This window comes from Eurosta solidaginis, chromosome 1, assembly GCF_040869045.1.
Source record: "Eurosta solidaginis isolate ZX-2024a chromosome 1, ASM4086904v1, whole genome shotgun sequence".
Classification (NCBI taxonomy): Eukaryota; Metazoa; Arthropoda; class Insecta; order Diptera; family Tephritidae; genus Eurosta; species Eurosta solidaginis.
The window spans coordinates 94,998,766-95,022,863 of NC_090319.1; the positions used below are offsets into that span (position 1 = coordinate 94,998,766).

Below are 24,098 nucleotides of genomic sequence, written 5' to 3' on the forward strand. Positions count from 1 at the left end.
CATGTTAAATTTCTATCTCGAGGATAGGGATTACACTCTAGAGGTGGACTTTTTTCTATCTCTCAAATTTGAACATAATTACCTATTATTAAAGGGAACAATTTATATGGAAAATCTAGTTATATAATTAAAGATTAGCAGTTAAGTACGAAAAAGAAGATACACTCATTCATTATATGTATGTAAACTACGTCGTTTAACCTACTACAACAGTGGTCACTCAAAAAGCATTGTGTACACAATGTAAAAAATTATTTTATTACTGAGAACTTTAAGATAAAATGTCCAATAAAAGGATAAAATAAGAAACTGATAAATAACAAAAGTTGTTAAACATAAAAGTTTTAATAAATACATGTAACAGGTAGATGATGGGAAACTTATTAAAAATGTCTACTTTTTGCATATATTTAAAGTCTCACACGGAGTTTGGCAACTGTCCATGATTGTGGAACAACACTTCGTTCAAATTGATTACTAATCTATTGCCATATCGATGTTCCAGCATCAAAGCCGATAGTTCGTAAATCAAAAATAAAAAATGAGTTTCATCCTGTTGTACTTTGCTATGCACAACAATCCAATGATCCGTACGCATTTTCGGTATATGTAAACGAATTTGTAACAAAAACTGTTTAACATTCTTTATGACAGCCTTATAAATGGCACTGAAGCAGTATACACAATCAGCACTTACTTTTAATTGATGTACAGATGCGGTCATGGTGGCTCCGATACAATCTTCCATAAATTTATATGCATACTCATCATGACAAAGTATGTGTATATACATTCCCTTGTTCGTCATACAATAGAATATTGGAGTAGCAGCTTTCCTAGATTTCTGTAATTTTTCAATTGCTTCCAGTATTATGTAACGGATAAGTTGATAAGCTTCATCTGTTACTGGACTGCCACTCTTAAGGGCTATTTCTGCAACTGGTGGATGTCTTTGAAAAGCTGTTTGGGAGTTCGTTTTTATTTCCGAATCAAATACTTTTTGCAAGGATGTTATCCGTTTGCGAAATTCTTTGGCCAATTGCCAAAGCATATCAGATAGTCCTGGCAATTTTTCCAACGATGGTTTGTCTTTTGGCGCTTGCTTTTCACCTTTAATTGATGGGGAAATATGAGTGTTTGACTCAGCTTTTTTGGTTGTAAAATGTTTGGTTGTAGCTTGTGTTTTGGAAACATTATTGATCTTTGGTGGTGCGGTTGCTTTCGTATTTGGTGCGTCTTCACTCTTCTGCAATCGCTTAAGTTGCTTTTTGTTTCTTCTCCTTCGTTGGGTACGCGAGAGCCCCCCTGAGCGTGACGCTCCTGAATTAAAAGAACTTGACGGCAACATATTATTTGAATTGCCGTAACTCCAATTCACATTAAACTGCACACACTACTTCCAAGGTAAAATAATTAATAACGTCTGTTGGAAATAAAGGAAACAAAATTACCAATTAAACTCAGTTTTAAGAATTTTTAATAACTATAAATATACTAGCATAATAATGAACACAAACAATTTTAAGTCATGACTAGAGTTGGGTCGTTTCGTTCTGAACTTGTTCAATTGACCGGGTCTCTCAACTGAACAAGTGAACTAGATCTTCGATTTCGGTTCTATTTGTTCTTTTAGTTCATTTGTTCTTTTAGTTCGTTATTCTTTCTCTCATTTCGCTCGCGAACATGCATACGTAATTTCATACATACATACGCAGAAATTCACAGTGAGCACGAATGTCGATGATGCCATTTACACTAAAGATATGTGTGGTCAACTTTGTGTGTGGCACTGCTACAACAATATATATGGACTATTTTTATGAAAAACATGTTTTGAAAAAAACTAATTATTACATTTATTAAACTTGAAAAGTTCATATTTACAATTTGTGTCCGTACTCTTTCAATTTCCTGGATCTTCCGAAATTTGCAACTTGCTTTTTTGAAGTTAATTATACATATATATATATATATATATATTAACTTATTTATTCATAACACATTTAAATATACCTACACAAAGCATTGCTGCATACACACCACAATCTATACTTGTTGGCTTTTTCCGCGGGGCGAGCAGCAGTGAACAACTTTGCTTGAAAAAAAAGAACAAATGAACAAAAAGAACCACTTGTTCGTTCATCAGAAAAAGAACGAAAGATTCGAATCTCTGAAATGAACGAAAAAGTACAACTCTAGTCATGGCTTAATTATCGGTACTTTGCAGCATATGAAATTTGTTTTTGCTTCTTGTTAACTACGACCTATGGCGAAACCATATATGTACTTTGGCAGCGGAGACATACTTACAAACATAAATAAAAATGCCATGTGCTTTGGTTTTATTAATCGTTGGACTAATGTCAAAATATTAAAAAAGTACCAATCAGCGATTTTCCGGCAGTCACCTGTTACTGGTTCCGCTATGCTAAAGCGCCAGTTACCCACCGACGTGTGCCGTACGTACGGACGCTTGTCGTATGAAACACGTTTGACCGAACCCTCAAACCCGTAGGAATCAATGTGTGCGTCTGTGTACATGTACATAACATATTTGTGTGTGTATTGTTTACAGCAAAGCACTGTTGCCATTGACCAGTTTGCATGCATGCTTATGCAAACATCAACTTTTGGAATTACAATTTTGCATGGTGCAAATGGCAGAAACAAATATTGAATAAGAATTTCTAGTTCATTTAGTTGTAACCCCCAATTTTATATAATAATTTTAGGATATTTCAACAAAAATGTAAACTAATCATTAGGCCTTTTTGTATAATAACTGCAATTGGTCCAAACATAGCACACAAAATAATTAATAGGCAACTCTGTCTTGTGAGAGAGCGATCAGCTGACAAGTTCTTACGGAAAACATTTAAATTGTTTGGATTTCTACGTTCCGGGCTACGTACATACGTGCGTTGAACATCGGTGAGTTTTCGTTTACATTGCACACTCATAAGTTAGGTCGTGTCAGCTGACACGTTTTTTCTACGTACGTTCGTGGGTAACTGCCGCTTAAGAGCACGTTTCCCGTACTACTAAATAAAAAAAATCGACTCGATACTGTCACGCATATTAGCATCACTAAGATATACCATCACTAAGGCGATGCTAAGGCCACGATAAGCAGTATTTACGTCATTAATCAAATCATGTATACACATATATAAGGCAGCCGAAAGATGTCACACAGATGCATTTACTTATACGCCTATGTATGCGCGAGAGACTGTAAACTACAAACATTCACATCAATAATTCAATCATTATGTATCTACAAAAACGAATAAATAACTCCAATATTGAATAATGGAAAAATGGCCTTTATTAAAATACTTCACAATAACACTTATACTTTGCTACTCGCTGACTTAATAACCAAACTGATTGATAACTCAAATGAAACTCTACTATTGGCCGCCAGACCGCGTGCCCAATCAATAACTGATTGATTGCTCAACTCAAACTGAATTACTTCTTACTCGCCTGCCCCGCTTTTATAGTTTACGCTGCATACTTCTAGGCTCTTCGATTTCCAGTACTTACTAGTTGGTTTCGGCTACAAAATCGCCAGCCACAACTACGTGCACAAATTATTGCTCTCTCTTGTGACAACTCAGATAAGATATATGCATGTGTTTGTGCATTGCCGCTCCACTGCTCGTATACGTACATATGTGTAGACGCAATTATTTATTCGTTTATGTAGATACATAATGATTGAATTATTGATGAGAATGTTTGTAGTTTACAGTCTCTCGCGCATACATAGGCGTATAAGTAAATGCATCTGTGTGTGACATCTTTCAGCTGCCTTATATATGTGTATACATGATTTGATTATTGACGTAAATACTGCTTATCGTGGCCTGAGCATCGCCTTAGTGATGGTATAGCTTAGTGATGCTAATATCCGTGACACTGCCCTCCACCTAAATCTGATCGTCCCGATCAGACAAATCTCTCGATCTAAACGCTGCTAGCATCGCCAAATGTACCACTCTTCTACTCCGTGGTTTCTCAATGCTTTGTCTGCGGTAGATGGTATCACTGATCTTCTTCACAACCTTGTACGGGCCTTCCCAACTGCACCGAAATTTGGATGGAACACCTTTCCGCCGGTGAGGGTTGTATAACAGTACCAAATCTCCCGCCAAGAAACCTTTCGAATTATTGTTCTCATGGTTATTTGTCCCAAAGATGGCGAAACGTAAGTTAAATCTTGAGGACTTGGAGCGTATAATGTGTGAGGAATCAGACTTGGGTAGTGATTTTGAGGAATCAAGAAGCGATTACTTGCTAGACAGTAGCGACGCAGAGACTGAAGATGCTTCAGAAATTGAGGACTGTGTTAATGTGACCCAAGAGAATGTTGAGGTAAACAATTTAGTTTCGCAAATAGAAAATGATGATAATCTTGATACGGTCGCTGGACTTTCTGGAGCAAACAACGAAACTAGTTTAGCTGCCCAGTGGTTAAATGTTTTTCCTGATGACACCCAGAGCTTTATTAATCCAAAGCATGAATTTCCTTCTGAGCGAGACTGTAAAATTCTAATAGCCATAGCTCCAGATGATAGCGAGTTCAAAGTATTTTCCAAAATATTTCCATACAGCTTGTATGTTAGAATTGCGGAATGCACCAATCAGCGATTGACAGCTTTGAATCGCCGAGCTCAGTCAAAAAGAAATTTAAGGGACTCCAATGAAATTCTGGTTTTTCTTGGAGTTTCCTTTATAATGCATTACAACAAGTTACCGTGCCTATTGTTATAAAAAATTTTATGTCTCGAGATCGATTTTTGCTGTTATCATCGAAGCTTTATTTCAATGACTGTGATAAGCCCGATGACGATGATGAGGATCTCGTAGCGGTGGCCGTTGAGCAAAAGAATAAGCAGGCATTTATCCTGGCGTCCTGGTACATGGCCCATGCTGCGGAGGTTCCACCGATGGAGTGCAAAAGGCTAGTACAGGAGGAAGGGCGCAAAGGGCGGTTGGTCATAGGCGCATATGCAAATGCGCACCACAATCTCTGTTTTGTTACATCCTGCAAACCAATTTGCAGATAGCCAACAGGGGAAATGTCCCTACATACATTGGTCCAAGCAATGTTCTGGATATTACATTGAGCTCCGAGCATGATATATCAAGGTATGCTTGGATGGTTCTTGATAGACCATTCCCCTAAAGAGGGTAGAGAAAGGAGGAACCTTTAGAAACCCTAGGTCAACGAACTGGGCTTAATTCCAGAAACATGTAGAAATAAAACTGGGACAACCCAAAGAGGTTGCCAATGTAGAGGAAGTGGAGGAGTCGAATGAATTCCTAACAAGAACGCTTATGACTGCGTATAACAAAGCTTGCCCTCTAAGAAGATGGAAAGCAAAGCCGCCATGGTGGAGCAATGAGCTGAGTCTTCTAAGAAGACAGGTAAAAGAAATGTTTAAGCTCGCAAAGACCGCGGAGAGCGGAGCGTGTCGGGACGAGTACAGGAATCTACTGAGGATCTACAAAGCGTGAAATTACCAGGGCGAAGAGAAACTCATGAAAAAGCTTCTGTACGGACACAGAGTGCTCCAGCGAAACAACACGGTTGAAAAAAGTCCTGGCAAAAGGAAACATAGTCCATAGTAATAAAATCTAGGAATCATCCTAGACAGTAAGTTGTCATGGAAGCTCAACGTGGAAGAGAGGGTCAAGAAGGCCTCAACGGCACTCTATGCATGTAAAAGAATGCTGGGGTGTACGTGGGGCTTATCGCCCTCTCTTTCTCATTGGGTTTTTACAGCGATTGTAAGCCCTATTCTATACTATGGAGTTCTTGTTTGGTGGAAAGCCACACAAAAAACAACATACCTCAAAAATTAGAGGGGGTATGCAGACTATCGATGCTTAGCATTACGGGAGCCCTGAAAACAACCCCGACGGCTGCACTGTATGCCATTCTGCACATTCCACCTGTAGACCTGGTAGCAAAGAACAAAGCATTAACAACCGCAACCATGCTCGGTGCCTTGGGGATGCTTGACCCCCGACCATATGGCCATAGTAGTATAGCGTCATCCTTCACAAGACGAACATACTACCTGTTTCCTATCTGCGCTTCGAGTGAGATCTTAAGGCCACATTAGAGGTGGATGGTTGGCGCAAGGGTGCGCAAATGGCGGACGAGGCGATACATGTGTACACAGATGGTTCCAAAGTAGTGGAAGGAATAGGGTCTGCGGTATACTGTGCTGATCCTACAGGCTGCCGGATTACTGAAGCGTTTTCCAAGCGGAAATATTAGCCGCAACCAAAGCAGTAGAAACCCTGGAAGAGAATAGCTTAAGCTGCAGCCGTGTTAACTTTTATATTGACAGTCAAGCAGCAATTAAGGCAATAATCTCGCATAGCACAGCATCTAAATGAGTGTTTCAGTGTAAGCAGTCTCTGGAGAGAATCGGGACAGGGAGAAGCATACATCTATATTGGGTCCCAGGGCATATGGGAATAGATGGGAATGAAAAAGCGGACGAACTAGCTAAAAAGGGCGCATCTCTTGAAGCTTGCTCCGTAGACGTCCCAATTAGACTAGGCGCGATTAAGCGAAGGCGAGAGGTGCACATGATAGACCAAGCGGAAAAGGCGTGGGTTCAAGCGCGGGGCTGTAAAGTGTCGAAGGTTATGTGTAAGTCTTACAACCTTAGACTAAAAAAGTTGCTTCTATCATTAAAAAGAGATGACTGTAGACTCATGACGGGTATTCTGACTGGACACTGCCTTCTGGCGTCACATGCCTTTAAATTAGGCTTGGTCAGTGACAGGAGATGTAGGAAGTGCGGGTTGGAGGAGGAAACGATCGAGCACGTTCTGTGCTCGTGCCCTGCACTTGCCAGGCTAAGACGCCAGCTATTAGGAGTGGTACAGCTGTCAGATCTAGAAGCAGCAAGTGACTTAAGTCCTAGGAAACTTCTAGTATTTGCCAAGAGGACGGTGTTATTTTATAACATAAGTCCTGGTTTTTGCTAGGGTTTTTCAGTTTGGTCGTTAAAACAAACTTCTGGTAACACTACGGACTCAATCAGTCTATGTGAGGTCCTCATGGACCGGCCAGTTCAACCTAACCTAACAGATTAATAACCAACTGTTAAGAAAATGTATACACAGCAAAACAAAAAACCCACGATCACCCTGATAAGCATTATGAAACTTGGATAATTGAAACAAGTGAAAAAATCATTTCACAGTCCAAAATTTTTGACCAACTTTGTGGCCACGTGGTGGATTTTTCGATAACTGTTTCTACTTCAAACTATTTTATTTTATTTAACATACTTGGCTAGTTTATAACAGCATTGGTAAATTTAATTTTTTTTTTTGTTTTAGCCAGCCACTAAAAGTTTGGTAAGCTTAGAAAATTTTTCATTTTCAATAGAATAAAACTTGCCTGATTCCGCCCAATTCCATTGAACGAATGCATACACATTAAAGGGAAATTCATATCGTTTCAGATAAAAAAACAAATTTTTGTTGTTATATCGGCCTACTGATTTGTAAGATCGTGGGTTCGAATCGAGCCCAAGGCCTAACAATAATTTTTTATCATTATTATTGTTATGATAAATTTTTTCTTAATTGAAAAAATTTTTAAATTGAAATAGAAGAAAGAAAAAATTTAGAAAACTGCCAAAGCTCGTTGTATAGATCCATTTCGGGAACTGCTAAATTCCTTCATCGGCGACGTTTAGGCGCCGCTGCTATAACCATTCAGCCATCACAGCGGTTTTTTTTTGTCTTCATTAATCCTACTTCTATTCTGGTTCGTGCCAATTAATATTCACAACACTGCGACATCTGTTGCAGAATTGATGTGAAAATTGGACTTGTTTGATGGCAATGCTGCCATAGTGTCATATTTTATTGACACTTTTTCCCCGTGCTCTGGGATGTATTAACAATTTTTGTTGTTATATCGGCCTACTGATTTGTAAGATCGCGGGTTCGAATCGGGCTCAAGGCCTAACAATAATTTTTTATCATTATTATTGTTATGGTAAATTTTTTCTTAATTGAAAAAATTTTTAAATTAGAATAGAGGAAAGAAAAAATTTAGGCAACTGCCAAAGCTCGTTGTATAGATCCATTTCGGGAACTGCTAAATTCCTTCATCGGCAACGTTTAGGCGCCGCTGCTATAACCATTCAGCCATCACAGCGGTTTTTTGTTTGTCTTCATTAATCCTACTTCTATTCTGGTTTGTGCCAATTGATATTCACAGCACTGCGACATCTGTTGCAGAATGGATGTGAAAATTGGACTTATTTGATGGCAATGCTGCCATAGTGTCATATTTTATTGACACTTTTTCCCCGTGCTCTGGGATGCATTAACAATTTTTGTTGTTATATCGGCCTACTGATTTGTAGGATCGCGGGTTCAAATCGATCTCAAGGCCTAACAATAATTTTTTATCATTATTATTGTTATGATAATTTTTTCTTAATTGAAAAAATTTTAAATTAGAATAGAAGAAAGAAAAAATTTTAGACAACTGCCAAAGCTCGTCGTATAGATCCATTTCGGGAGCTGCTAAATTCCTTCATCGGCAACGTTTAGGCGCCGCTGCTATAACCATTCAGCCATCACAGCGGTTTTTTTTGTTTGTCTCCATTAATCCTACTTCTATTCTGGTTCGTGCCAATTGATATTCACAACACTGCGACATCTGTTGCAGAATGGATGTGAAAATTGGACTTGTTTGATGGCAATGCTGCCATAGTGTCATAATTTATTGACACTTTTTCCCCGTGCTTTGGGATGCATTAACAATTTTTGTTGTTATGTCGGCCTACTGATTTGTAAGATCGCGGGTTCAAATCGAGCTCAAGGCCTAACAATAATTTTTTACCATTGTTCATATGCAATAGTGAACTATTAAAGTTTGTGGACTGTATAATAAAAATGTGAACTGTACGATCATTGTAAATTTTACCAAGTAGCGCAACTAACAGCTGATCGGTGAAAATTCGCACATTCACACGCACAGTTCTCGACTCAGTTTCAAAAAAAACTTTAGATTATTTAATTAAAATTTTAAAGTGAGATAATCCTTATAAATTTATGTATACAGAATATATATGGCGTTTTTGTTGTTATTAAAACAATAGTTTTATTTATATTAAAGCTTTTATCATTTTTTTTTAACTTTGAAAAAACTCCGAACACCATTCCTTCATTATATGACATTCGAATGCCTAGTCCACTGCCTTCCACTCTATTCGCAACATAACCTCTACTTAAGCTGCCAAACTATATAGTGAACAATGTGTACGATTCAATTGACGGCATTGTTTACTATATAGTTTGGCAGCTTAATTCGAGGTTATGTTGCGAATAGAGTGGAAGGCACTCGCAGGCCGTGAAAATAGGCACTCGAATGGAGTGGAATGAAGAACAGTAGGAAGACCAGAGTTGCATTGGATCAATCATTGCATCAATATTAAAGATAAATTTTGAAAAAATAATTAAATACTTGAGTATAAGCAAACATTTTCTTTCAATTACTGCAATTAAGGTGTTCTAGATGCTATATATTCTGTTTAAAAATTTAACTTCAATTTCCCTAAGATTTCCGTAATATGGCCATTAGTGATGTTTGTGTGTGTATACAAATTTTGAGCGATCAGCTGTTAGTTGCGCTACTTGGTAAAGTTTACAATGATTGTCGGTTGAAGACTGTCTAGACAAGCCGAAGTTTATTAGTTTCTTTCTCCTTGTTTACATAGTTGCATTTTACAGGGTTGTATTTATAATGTGCATTTACAGGATTATAATTTTATGTAGTATATCTAAAGCTTAGGTATAAAAATGGATACAAACTAGTGAATTAAATAGAACAATTACAGACCATCAAATTTTGTGAATACTTCGTATATCGATAGACAACGGACGCAAACATACCGCCCCTCTTGAAAGTATCCACTTTCAACAGTCCATAAATAACGGGCATAACTTAACGATGGGACGTTTAAATGTTCCCCTTGATGTTTTGACTGAAACAACTCTTACAAGTTCATCTTTGCCTGGATATGTTTCTACAACTTTGCCTATACTCCATTTGCTTGGTGGCAATGTATTATCTTTGAGGAGTATAATGTCACGACATTGGATATTTTGAGTTTTTGGCTCCATTTTGGGCGTTGTTGTAATTGACTTATGTATTCTAACGACCATTTTTTCCAAAATTGTTGAACTAATTTTTGTAAATACTGCCAACGGTTTAAACTATTTACCTTGGATTGAGTGTAATCAGTTTGTGGGATAGTCGCCATTGATCTAAGAATTAAAAAATGCCCTGGTGTAAGGGGATCTGAATCACCTTCGAATTTTGTGCAGAGTGGCCGTGAATTCAAACAACACTCTATTTGGCATAAGACCGTGCATGTCTCTTCGAATGTTGTATTAGCATCTTCGAGAACTCTCTTCAAATGGTACTTTGTACTTTTGACCCCTGCCTCCCGCATTCCTCCAAAGTGAGGACCAGTTGGGGGAATGAAATGCCATTGAATTTCTTGTTCTGCCATACCTTTAACAATTTTCTCCTGGTTATGCCTTGAAGAGGCAACGTTCGGCAGAAGGCGACAAGCCTGCTTTCAAGAGGCAGAAAGGACCCAGTCCTAGAGCCGCGAGGCAGGGCAGTCGCATAGACAAGACAAGTAGGCCCAAAGCTGTAAGACAGATGGGTTCCAATAGCGAGGTAGCAACTACCTCGAAAGCTGCCAGTCAGAGGGAAGTTCCAACTACGGAAGTAGGAGATAAGCCAAAGGGAGATAACGCTAAGACTCCGGCTTTCTCGGAGGCGCTAAAGGGAGTTAACGCGAAGACTCCGGTGTTCTCGGAGGTTCCAAAGGGAGATAACACTAAGACTCCTGCTTTTCCCGAGAAGATGAGTGATGTGGCAAAGCAGTCATTGACTGTGGCGCTGGTTGATCGTAGCAGTCCGTTCGGACAAATGACTACTGAAAGGTGGAGATCTGTGGAAAGGGAGCTTATTAGCTTAATGCTTAAGATGATGCGGGAACAACCAAGTAAGCCCCTTCCAACCTTTGATTCGGGGGGATGGTATAATGGTGTGAAAATGATAGCGTGCGACAACATCGCGAGCTTGCGGTGGCTGGAGGAAGTCGTTCCAAACCTCCAAAGGCAAGGCACGAACGCGCGGTTTGAGGTGGTGGATAAAGCGCAAATCCCCACGGTACCAAAAGTTAAGGTATGGATACCATGCGTGATGAAGTCTGAGGATACACTGCGACTTCTGCAGAATCAGAATCCGAACATACCGACACAGGATTGGAAGGTACTTACTGTATCTCGGCCTACCGAGGATGGTCAGTTCTACATCTTCCAAATAAACAAGCAGGCGGAGGATATTTTGTACACGCAGCTTGGCAAAATGTCCTTTGGCACTGGCAAAATTTACATGCGACTCAGGAAAAGAAGTCCCGAGGATAAAAATCCTAACACGCTGGAAGTGGGCGAAGTCGAAAAGGACCTCAAAAGCCTAAGGGAAAAAAGACAGGTGGAGGTCCCCGACGTCACCACGAACGTGCTAGAAGAGGACCAACCGCTAAATGGTGCTGTGACTCGCAACATTCACGAGGGGCTGAAGGGGGCCTCGAATACTCTAAACCAAAAGGGCAAGAGGAGGACGACGACGTCAAGACGAAGGTGCTGGAGGGGGAAAACAGCCCAATGGTGCTGCGAGTCCTACAGATAAACCTCCAACACAGTAAAGTGGCGTCGAGCGAACTCCTCCTAACCCTTGAGGAGGGTTCGTTTGACGTGGCGCTGATCCAGGAGCCGTGGCTCTCATCGGGAGGAAAGGTTTCTGGACTTAGCGCGCGCGGGTTTGGCGTTTACTACGCACAAACGGAAGGACGGGTGCGAGCTGTAGTAATGGTAAGGAAACAGCTGCATTCATATATGCTGCCTAATTACACCACCGAGGATCTCGTAGCGGTGGCCGTTGAGCAAAAGAATAAGCAGGCATTTATCCTGGCGTCCTGCTACATGGCCCATGCTGCGGAGGTTCCACCGATGGAGTGCAAAAGTCTAGTACAGGAGGAAGGGCGCAAAGGGCGGTTGGTCATAGGCGCAGATGCAAATGCGCACCACAATGCGTGGGGAGGAGCAGATACGAACGAGAGAGGCGAATCTCTATTTTGTTACATCCTGCAAACCAATTTGCAGATAGCCAACAGGGGAAATGTTCCTACATACATTGGTCCAACATCCAGCAATGTTCTGGATATTACATTGAGCTCCGAGCGTGATATATCAAGGTATGATTGGATGGTTCTCGATAGACCATCCTTCTCCGACCATGCGTATATAAGTTCCAGCATCCCACTAAAGAGGGTAGAGAAGGGAGGAACCTTTAGAAACCCTAGGGCAACGAATTGGACTAAATTCCAGAAACATGTAGAAACGAAACTGGGACAACCCAAAGAGGTTGCTAATGTAGAGGAACTGGAGGAGTCGAATGAATTCCTAACAAGGACGCTTATGACTGCGTATAACAAAGCTTGCCCTCTAAGAAGATTCAGAGGAAAAGCAAAGCCGCCATGGTGGAGCAATGAGCTGAGTCTTTTAAGAAGACAGGTAAAAGAAATGTTTAAACTCGCAAAGACCGCGGAAAGCGAAGCGTGTCGAGACGAGTACAGGGATCTACTGAGGATCTACAAGCGTGAAATTACCAGGGCGAAGAGAAACTCATGGACAAGTTTCTGTACGGACATAGAGTGCTCCAGTGAAACAGCACGGTTGAAAAAAGTCCTAGCAAAGGGAAACATAGTCCAGGGACTAATAAAGAAAGAGAACGGGGAATGGTCACGTGATAGTGAGGAATCCCTTGAAGTGCTTCTCGATACACATTTCCCATCGGGAGACGGTTTAGAAGAACCAGCAGACATCACTCACACTTCGATCACGGAGCTAGTGGTGCCGGGCTTGGTGACCGATACCAAGATCGAGTGGGCAGTGAAGACGTTTTCTAAGTTTAAATCGCCGGGCCCAGATGGTATATTCCCGGCCATGCTACAAGTCTCAAGTAGGGCGGTCGTGGAATGGCTTAAAATAATATTCGATGGGTGCATAAGACTGAATCATGTACCGCACTCTTGGAGAACTGCTCGTGTAGCTTTTCTACCAAAGGCGGGGAAGATCGGTCACGTGTATCCCAAAGACTATAGATCCATTAGCTTAACATCATTTCTGCTCAAAACCTTTGAGAGGCTGATAGATGTGTACATAAAGTCCAACGTGGATGAAAAGCTGCTCTCCACAACACAGCATGCGTACACCAAAGGCAAGTCGGTAGACACCGCATTGCATAGGGTTGTAATAAGCATAGAGAAATCCCTGGAATATAAGGAGTATGCTCTAGGAGTCTTCTTGACATTGCCGGGGCTTTCAATAATGTTGCCAAATGGGCGATTATGGATGGTCTTAATTACATTAAAGTACATCCTGCCTTAATCAGATGGATCGGCTGCATGTTAAATTGCAGAAAGATTACATCACAATGGGGATTGTACGAGGCCACGAAATCAGTGGACAGGGGCACGCCGCAGGGAGGGGTGCTATCACCTCTTCTGTGGACACTGGTCATCAACCAACTGCTCAGGCAATTCGATGAGGGACCCGTAAAACTTACGGCTTACGCAGATGACGTTGCAATTGTCATAAGTGGAAAATGCCTTCCAACGATTAGTTCTTTGATGGATCGGGCGCTTCGGGATATTCATACCTGGGCATCTAATGTCGGGCTGAAAGTCAATGCAGAGAAGACGGATATGGTCTTGTTTACAAAGAGGTACAAGGTCCCAAATTGGCCCAGGCCTAAGTTAGGAGCGGTGACCTTACAGGAGAAACCTTGCACAAAATATCTAGGAATCATCCTAGACAGTAAGCTGTCATGGAAGCTCAACGTGGAGGAGAGGGTCAAGAAGGCCTCAACGGCACTCTATGCATGTAAAAGAAAGCTGGGGTGTACGTGGGGCCTATCGCCCTCTCTTTCTCATTGGGTTTTTACAGCGATTGTAAGCCCTATTCTATACTATGGAGTTCTTGTTTGGTGGAAAGCCATACAAAAAACAACATACCTCAAAAAATTAGAGGGGGTATGCAGACTATCGATGCTTTGCATTACGGGAGCCCTGAAAACAACCCCGACGGCTGCACTGTATGCCATTCTGCACATTCCACCTGTAGACCTGGTAGCAAAGAACAAAGCGTTAACGACCGCAACCAGGCTCGATGCTTCGGGGCAGCTTGAGCGCCGACCATATGGCCATAGTAGTATAGCGTCCTCAGTCACAAGACGAACAGACTACATGATTCCCTACCTGCACTTTGAGGGAGATCTTAAGGCCACAATAGAGGTGGACGGTTGGCGCAAGGGTGCGCAAATGGCGGACGAGGCGATACATGTGTACACCGATGGTTCCAAAATAGTGGAAGGAGTAGGGTCTGCGGTATACTGCGCTGATCCGGAATTAAGCAGATCCTACAGGCTGCCGGATTACTGTAGCGTTTTCCAAGCGGAAATATTAGCCGTAACCAAAGCAGTAGAAACCCTGGAAGAGAATAGCTTAAGCTGCAACCGTGTTAACTTTTATATTGACAGTCAAGCAGCAATTAAGGCAATAATCTCGCATAGCACAGCATCTAAATGCGTGTTAGAGTGTAAGCACTCTCTGGAGAGAATCGGGACAGGGAGAAGCATACATCTATATTGGGTCCCAGGGCATATGGGAATAGATGGGAATGAAAAAGCGGACGAATTAGCTAAAAAGGGCGCATCCCTTGAAGCTTGCTCCGTAGACGTCCCAATTAGATTGGGCGAGATTAAGCGAAGGCGAGAGGTGCACATGATCGACCAAGCAGAAAAGGCGTGGGTTCAAGCGCGGGGCTGTAAAGTGTCAAAGATTATGTGTAGGTCTTACAACCTTAGACTAACACAGTTGCTTCTATCACTAAAAAGAGAGGACTGTAGACTCATGACGGGTATTCTGACTGGACACTGCCTTCTGGCGTCACATGCCTTTAAATTAGGCTTGGTCAAAGATAGCAGGTGTAGGAAGTGCGGGTTGGAGGAGGAAACGATCGAGCACGTTCTGTGCTCGTGCCCTGCACTTGCCAGGCTAAGACTCCAGCTATTAGGAGTGATACAGCTGTCAGATCTAGAAGCAGCAAGTGGCTTAAGTCCTAGGAAGCTTCTAGTATTTGCCAAGAGGACGGAGTTATTTTATAACATAGGTCCTGGTTTTTGATAGGGTTTTTCAGTTTGGTCGTTAAAACAAACTTCTGGTAACACTACGGACTCAATCAGTCTATGTGAGGTCTTCATGGACCGGCCAGTTCAACCTACCTACCTATGCCTTTCATGTAAAAAATTGCACAATTCCTTCAATTTTTGATTGCAGTCTACAAAATTGGTACCGTTATCTGAGTATATGTTCGACGGTTTTCCTCGTCTAGCCACAAATCTACGAAGGGTTGCCAGAAACGATGCAGTTGATAGTCCTGATACCAACTCTAAATGTACTGCCTTTGTCACTAAACAAACAAATATTGCTATCCAACATTTGTAAGTTTTGCTTCCCCTACCCTTCCACGACTTTACGTGTATAGGTCCTGCAAAATCTATGCCTGTATTTACGAAATCTAATGCTGGTTCCACCCGATATCGAGGTAAGCTACTCATCTGCTGAGAAAATGGTTTATTTCTGAAGCGCATACATGTGGTACACTTGCATATACATTGCTTGATTATTCGGACCACTCCTGGAATCCAGTACCTTAATCCGAGTACCTATTGCAATTGTCGATTACCTGCATGTAAATATTTCTTATGATGATATCTGACTAATAAGTGTGTCAACGAACTATCCTTGTTAAGAATTATCGGGTGTTTTTGATCAAACTTTATAACTGCGTTCTCCACCTACTCGCAACAATTGCTTTTGATCGATAAATGGTGTTAATGCAGATAGACTGTGTTTTACAGGCAGAGATTTTCCAGCTAATAACATCTGAATTTCTGAATGGAACGAATCCTTCTGAGCCTGCCTAACTAAGACATCATACGCATTATCCAGCTCGTGCACACTTAAAAAGCCTGTTTTTCTGGCTACTTTATTTGTTCTACAGTTTGTTATGAATCTTAACACGTATGCTGTCACTGACAATAACTTTCCAAAACTTTAAAAACGTTCAAATAAATCATCTGTTGGATTTTCAACGGCATGGCATATGACCATATGTTGCCTTTCTTCTAGATGCGTTCCCTCTGGCGGCTCTGGTGCCACTTCTTCCCACTGATGACGTGTTCTCAGTATGTTAGGCCCGTGCCACCAAAGCTCGTTATTTATTAAGTTACAAGCGGTAATACCTCTTGTTGCTAAATCTGCAAGATTATTATGTGAAGAAATATGACGCCAGCTTTCTCGTGATAATATATTCAAAATGTATGAAGTTCGGTTAGCAATGGATGTTTTCCATCGACGTGGATAATCGCTTAGCCAAGCTAAGACAATATTTGAATCAGAATACCCGAATATGGGAATCTGATCAACGTCAAGTGCTTCCTTTACTTTTAAAACCAGTTTGGTCATGAGCTGTGCAGCGCATAACTCAAGTCTTGGTAATGTTATTTGTTTAATAGGTGCTACTCGGCTTTTGGAGGCAATAAGATTTGTTGACACTAACCCATCTAAATGGCGAACCTTAATATAAACTGCGGCAGCATACGCTACCTCTGACGCATCTGCAAAGAAATGAAGTTCTAACAACTCACCGTTTGTAAATCTAATCCATCTTGGAATTCTCATTTTCGAAATGTCATTGATGCCACTCCTCAACTCGTACCATCGTGTGACCACATCATTAGGAAACTGCTCATCCCAATCAATGCCCCTCAACCATAACTGCTGCATTAAAAGTTTCAAAGAAATAACCACTGGTGCTAACCATCCTAATGGATCAAATAATTTCGAAATATCTGATAAAACTGTTCGTTTGGTAATTTGCGGTTGTACTTCGTTTAGAGTTACCTTATATTTGAAGGAATCACACGTTGTGTCCCATAACAATCCTAAAGTTTTAACTCTCTGCGTATCATCGATAATCGTTTCCGCTGACATTTCTGTATCATTTGCATCGATCGTGGACATAAATTCTGATGAGTTCGAACACCACTTGCGTAAATGGAATCCTGCTTGAGTAAATAGATCACATAACTCGATTTTTAACTGCACAGCCGACTCTACATCTTCGAAGCACCACATGAAATCATCTGCATAAAACCCGTCTAGAATTGCTTTACTTGCTCTGGGAAATAAGGCCGAATTTTCAATTCCTATTTGCTTGAGTGTCCTTGTTGCTAAAAAGGGTGCACATGCAGTGCCGTACGTGACTGCCTTTACTTCATCTTCACTGGTTTCTCTCCATAAAACTCGTTTATAGCTTCTGTCGCTCTTGTTGACCAAAATCTGTCTGTACATTTTTTCTATATCACCTGTCAACCCTACCTTAAACTTGCGAAATTGAATCAATAAGGAAAATAAATCTTTATGAACCGTGGGTCCTATGAGTAGTTGATCATTCAGTGACTTCCCATTTGATGACTTACAAGATGCATCAAAGACTGAGTTTTGTAGTTGTACTTTCTGGTTTTAACACGGCGTGATGTGGGAGATAATACTCGACCTGTGCCTTTTCATCTACCACTTCCTCCATATGATTCATCATTTTGTACTCTTGCATAAATTGTTTGTAGCTATGTGCTAATATTTCATCTTTATTAAATCTCCTTTCCCCTAAGCATAATCGATTCCATGCTGCTAACCTTGAATCGCCAAATTCTAACTTTTCTTCCCTGAGAGGCAGTCGAACTACATATCTACCATCTTTTGCGCGTGTAACATACTTTATGTAATGATCTTCTGCTTGTTGTTTCTCAACTGTCAGAACCTGTGTCAGTGGCTGTATTTCTTCGACTTCCCAAAACCTTTGTAATTGATTAGTTGCATCAAGTGATGCAGTACCCACAAAAATATGAAATGATTGACTCGACTCTATTTTGCCAAGTATCACCCAACCAAATATTGTTTCAACCGCTGAGGTGATCCACTTGGATGAACTAGTTTTCCCGACAGTACACATGCTGAAAACACATCCGCACCTAAAATTATGTCTATACCGTTTGGTGTGTCATAATTGTTATCGGCCAGTTCGAGATGGCGAAAATAGTTTAGTTTCTTATTTTGTACTTTTTTTCCTGGTAAATTTTGAGTCAAATTTGGGAGACACAGTGCGCTAGTCTCAATATTGTGATCCCCTTTTGAAAATTTATGCTTAGTTTTACTTCACCCTTACAACGGCTATTAACCCCTCTACCTATACCATGAATCGTGGTATTATTGAAGCTTCTCTTCAACCCCAACCGCTGCATGCAAGCTTCTCGTATGAGCGACACCTGTGCTCCTGAATCAAGTAACGCTCGACAGCTGACAATTGATATCTAATACCCTTATTATGGCCGTAGGTAGCAGTGTTATATATTCGTTTTGTAAATTTGATAAATTCATTGATACTGACTCCGCTTGTCTTTGCGGATAATTGCTTTCATTCGACTTATCTTTCGTTACATGCAATAATGAATTATGTTTCTTGTTGCAAACTTTACACAACGATGATGTGCAATTAACGGCTCGGTGATTGTCCTTGATACAATTAAAGCATAGCCCCACATCGCGCAATACTTGAATCCTCTCCTCTACTGGTTTTCTTTTAAATTGGTCGCATTGATATATTGAATGATTTTCTGCGCATACTGGACATTGTTTTACTTGAGAAACGTATATTTTCGATGCCTGCGGCTGGCCATTAAAATAGCTTAGAGGGGTTAACGATTTAACTGAACCTTTATTTGACTGTATATTTTCTAATTCGGTAACACGTTGCTCTAAAAATGTCATTAAATGTACAAACTTACTTTCCTTTTCTGTGCTTCTGCTCCTATACCACAGCATTGATGTTTCAGAATCTAATTTTTTTTCAAACAAGTACAACAAAAGTGTGTCCCACTGATCCACTGCCTCACCTAATGCTTTTAACGCATTGATACTCTCGTTAGAATCATTGTACAGACGCCTAACCTCATTCAATGTTGGTGCTTTAATTGGTTGCTGATCAAGTAACAGACCTACATACGCTTCACCTTATCACCCTCATTATATTTTTTATATAGCAACGCCCATGCTACCGAGTAATTCTCATTTGTGGGCTTCAAATGCCTCACTATTGATAATGCCTCCCCTTTCAACTTTGTCAACAAATACTCGAACTTTTCTATGTTTGCTAAACTTGATTTGGTATGAACCATTACCTCAAACAAATCGCGAAAGTGTATCCAGTTTATGTACGTTCCGTCAAACTCTGGAATTTGTATACGGGGAAGCCGGACTTCTTGTTGGCTGGTGTTCGTATGCAACGTCGGCGAGGCCGCATTTAAGTCACCGAATGGAGACGCCAACCGCTCAACCAAAGTACCCAAAGTATTCTGATGATCTATCAATGTTTGAATTGCACTGGATACACTAGCGACCTGCTCCGTTTGATTTTGATTGTCTATTACTGTGCTATCAAGCTGCTCTTCACGTGTTCGAGCCAACAAACCTGCCTTAATTGCAAAATACTTATCTTCGATGTCACTACGATAATTTTCCTCCACAGCTATGTTCTCTGAACTTGTAAGAGTGTCTATGCTGCTTTGTACATTCTCATATTCCCGAAATATTGACTCCAACTTCTCTACTCGTACCTTAAGCGCCAAATAAACGACACGAACATTTCCGCGAACATTCCGCAATCTTGTTCGCAGCTTTGGTCATACACCATACGAACTTTTGGCCGAACATTAGTTCTCTTTCAGATAGCGATGAATACGGACAACAATTGTGCTGCAGCAATATTGCTCGCTGTGGCAATTAAGCGTAAAAAAAGAGAGAAGATCGCAAAAAAAGAAAGAAAGACTTCAAACTATCTCTCTTTTTTTTGATTCACGCCGGTATTGCGCCCGCAAACTACTTATTTTTTTTATAACTGTATCCTTTGTGGCATCAGGATCTACTTCTTTTAATTTTTCGATTAAAGTCGCATAATCATTATTCTTTTTAATTGTATTACAATAATCTTTGCTTTTTATTTGCCACAATGATGGCAAAGATTTATACATTTCAATAAATTCACTCAGAAATTTTATATTGTCCATTTTACTTTTCCGCGAACGTCTGTTCCGTTCAGAAATTACTACGATTATGAGCTATTTCGCCATACACGCACGAACAGTTCGCGCAAATGTTCGCCAAAAACTAAAATATTTTGATTTTTGGCGAACATTTGCGCGAACTGGCCAACACCACCATACACGACAGGAAAGGTCGCAGAAACATGACATAACGGGAATGTTCGCGGAAATGTTCGTGTCGTGTATTTGGCGCTTTAATCTCGTCAACGGAATTATTAGCATTTTGACAAAAGGAAAATATACGCGTGATTGACCCCTTTATGGTTTGACGTTTTTGTTTCAATTCATCCATTGTCTATAGATAACTAGTAGCCTTTTTGTTTATTTAAATTTTTGTCCCTTTAGTACTTGACTTATTATTGTTTACATTTATTGTCGTATGATTTCATATACGCTATACTACACTTTGTCACTCTTATGCCACAGATATATAGTGTTTGCCAAACAAAATGGTTCAATTACCTAGAAACATACATACATACATGTTGCGATTCTAACTTGAAATGTACTGATGTCCCAAATGAATATAATGAATGATACTTCTCTCTCAATACGTTTTTTTGTTTGATACAATGTTTTATGCTACTAATTGAATAACATATTTTGAACTGAATCCAAGAAAGACTTATTGTATACTTCTTACATACATGAATGTTATACTCAACCAATTCTGATTTGAAATGTACTGATGTACCGAATATGTTATGCTTCTATCACAAAATATTGTGTCTCTGACTCAATGTTAGGTTTAACGACTTTTGTGCGTTCTGTTTTCAGTTTTGCAATGTTTCTATGACTCTACTGAATATGATATGCTACTCAACTCAAAAATGTATGTTATTATTCTATCTCAAAATGTTGTCTCTCTGACTTTCAATGTTAAGTTTACAGACTTTTGTGCGTTCCGTTTTCAATTTTGAAATGTTTCTATTGACTCCTGACTACTGAATATGTTATGTTACTCAACTCAACTGCTAACTATGTTTCACGAAATATTTATGTTATGCTTCTGTCTCAGAATATCGTTTCTCTGAATGCTTTATAGCTAAACGTACGTTACGTTTTGATTTGAAATGTTTACATCGAATCTTAAGCCGTGGTTACTCACGAACGTACGTAGAAAAAACGTGTCAGCTGACACGACCTATCTTATGAGTGTGCAATGTAAACGAAAACTCACCGACGTGCAACGCCCGTACGTACGTAGCCCGGAACGTAGAAATCAAAACAATTTTGATTTTTTCCGTAAGAACGTGTCAGCTGATCGCTCTCTCACTAGACAGAGTTGCCTAGTAAACTTTTGTGCGCTAATTTTTGACCGTTTGCAATTTTATGCAAAAACGCCTAATTAAAGTTTGAAAAATTGTGAAAATAATTCGAAATAATTATGTAAAAGTGCTGATTATAAATATTTAATCTATTTATACTTATTTATAAGTATTCCGGCCTTTTACAATATCAAAAATTAAATTGAAAAAAGTTGATGTTTCCATAAGCATACATGCAAAATGGTCAATGGCAACAGTGCTTATCTGTAAACAATACACACACAAATATCTTATGTACATGTACACAGACACACACATTGATTCCTACGGGCTTGAGAGTTCGGTCAAACGTGCTTCGTACGACAAACGTCCTTACGTACGGCACACGTCGGTGGGTAACTGCCGCATTACTCTAGCGACTGTTATGTACCGAATCTATTTATTTTAAGTTCTGAATACGACTGTTAAATATGTATTTTTTTCTTTTTGGTACAATATTTTAAATTACTCATGCGATGGCATTTAAATTAAACCCCAGAATTACTTATTGTATGCTACTTACATACCTTAATGTTATAGGTAACTTAACCCGCTGTATGCTAAGACGACCCTTTGTGTATGTACCATCCGTTCATTGCTGGGGTGATCTGCCGGCATGTTCCGACTTGTTCATTGATGCTGCTTCCTCTTTAAGTGACGACTAGGCATTTATTTAGAGCAACAGCTTATTGAATTATATCCCCCGCTGCAGTTGGTATTTCAAACTTTTCGAGGCAAGTCAAATATTGATGCCTTATCCCCTTTCGCTTTATGTGTATGTACCTATGTCCCTGTATAGCATATATGCTCGCTGCTATCTATATATGTATGTGTCGTGCACGATTGTACGGACACCTTTCTGTTTATGCACGTTTAATTTCGCTTCAACGCTGTTTCTGCCGCAAATTGGCTTTTTTATTTCAAGTTATATGTATGTATTTGCCACCAATATGTAGATATGTATATTAAATCACTTAGATAGGATTGTATATATGTACATGTATTTTTATGCACTCAATATATTATTCATATGCAAGTTTAATCTTGCTTAAACAATGTCTTTTCTGCAGATTTTCTTGCAAATTATATTCAATGCTTTGAATATGTTTATAAATTCACTGCACTCAATTGTTATACAATAATTGGCACTGATTTACTCAATTTTCGACCGACAGTTCGGCTCGATGGACCAAATTTTATGTTCATATGCAATAGTGAACTATTAAAGTTTGTGGACTGTATAATAAAAATGTGAACTGTACGATTCAATTGTCGGTTGAAGACTGTCTAGACAAGCCAAATTTTATTAGTTTCTTTCTCCTTGTTTACATAGTTGCATTTTACAGGGTTGTATTTATAATGAACATTTACAGGATTATAATTTTATGTAGTATATCTAAAGCTTAGGTATAAAAATTGATAAAAACTAGTGAATTAAATAGAACAATTACAGACACAGACCATCAAATTTTGTGAATACTTCGTATATCGATAGACAACGGACACAAACAACCATTATTATTGTTATGATAAATTTTTTCTTTCTTCTATTCAATTTAAAATTTTTTTCAATTAAGAAAAAAGTTATCATAACAATAATAATGATAAAAAATTATTGTTAGGCCTTGAGCTCGATTCGAACCCGCGATCTAAAAAAACAAACCATAGCGAAATTTTGCATTTTCTTTTTAATCGCCAACTTAAAGTCTCTATGCCCTTGCTCACGTATGAAGTGCAGTGACCTAACAATGGAATGCCCTCAATTCAAATCTACAATACTAGATCCCAAAAGACATTTATACCTGGAATGGTAAAAACCCAGAAAAACTTTTGCACTGAATAATAAAAAGCCTTCATTGGGAATATACATATGTATGTAAACATCACATAAACGTCTACCTAACGCCCTGTCGGCATATACATCATCGCAAAAGTGCAACATATGTGGGGCTTCTCAAAAAGATATAACAATATGCGAGCCCTGTCAGAGCGAATTGTTGACAAAACATGCTTGCTTTCGGAATTTCCCCTTTACATTCTCGGATACGATGCATGGAATGTATGCTATACGTCGTCTATCGAATGGAAATGAAGACCTGGTGCGTGCGGGGTGAATAATATAAGGAAAAGATGAAAAAGAAGAAAGAACATATCCAAAATAAATTCAGGAAAGAAGTTGGTCTTTTGACAAAACCGACAACACAAATGATGACAACACTGCGAGAAGATTCTTTGGAGATCCTGAAATAACATCAGACATAACCGGCATAAACATCAATCTTTTGAAAAGGTTTCATACAATACTTTCGTGCATAGGATGTGGGTTTCAAATAAATTCTGAAGCTTTTGACCACTATGTGACAGAGACAAAGGTACTATATTTATCGGAATATGCTTGGTACAATATGCCAGTGAGAGTACATAAAATTCTG

General features: G+C 39.6%; 1 protein-coding gene across 6 annotated transcripts; it reads right to left on the reverse strand.

Moving 5' to 3' along the window:
- Positions 1-230: 230 nt before the first annotated feature.
- LOC137236609 (uncharacterized) lies at positions 231-22,212 on the reverse strand. 6 transcript variants are annotated; one of them, XM_067759467.1, is made up of 2 exons: positions 22,194-22,212; positions 231-1,423 (listed from the first exon to the last, which is right to left on the reverse strand). In XM_067759467.1, exon 2 carries the CDS (start codon positions 1,346-1,348, stop codon positions 419-421), a length of 930 nt encoding a protein of 309 aa, XP_067615568.1. In that variant the 5' UTR covers positions 1,349-1,423; positions 22,194-22,212; the 3' UTR covers positions 231-418. The 6 variants fall into 6 exon arrangements, with proteins under 6 accessions (XP_067615568.1, XP_067615527.1, XP_067615547.1 ...); XM_067759426.1 differs by lacking the exon at positions 22,194-22,212 and adding an exon at positions 2,311-2,443; XM_067759446.1 differs by lacking the exon at positions 22,194-22,212 and adding an exon at positions 2,221-2,239.
- Positions 22,213-24,098: the final 1,886 nt, after the last annotated feature.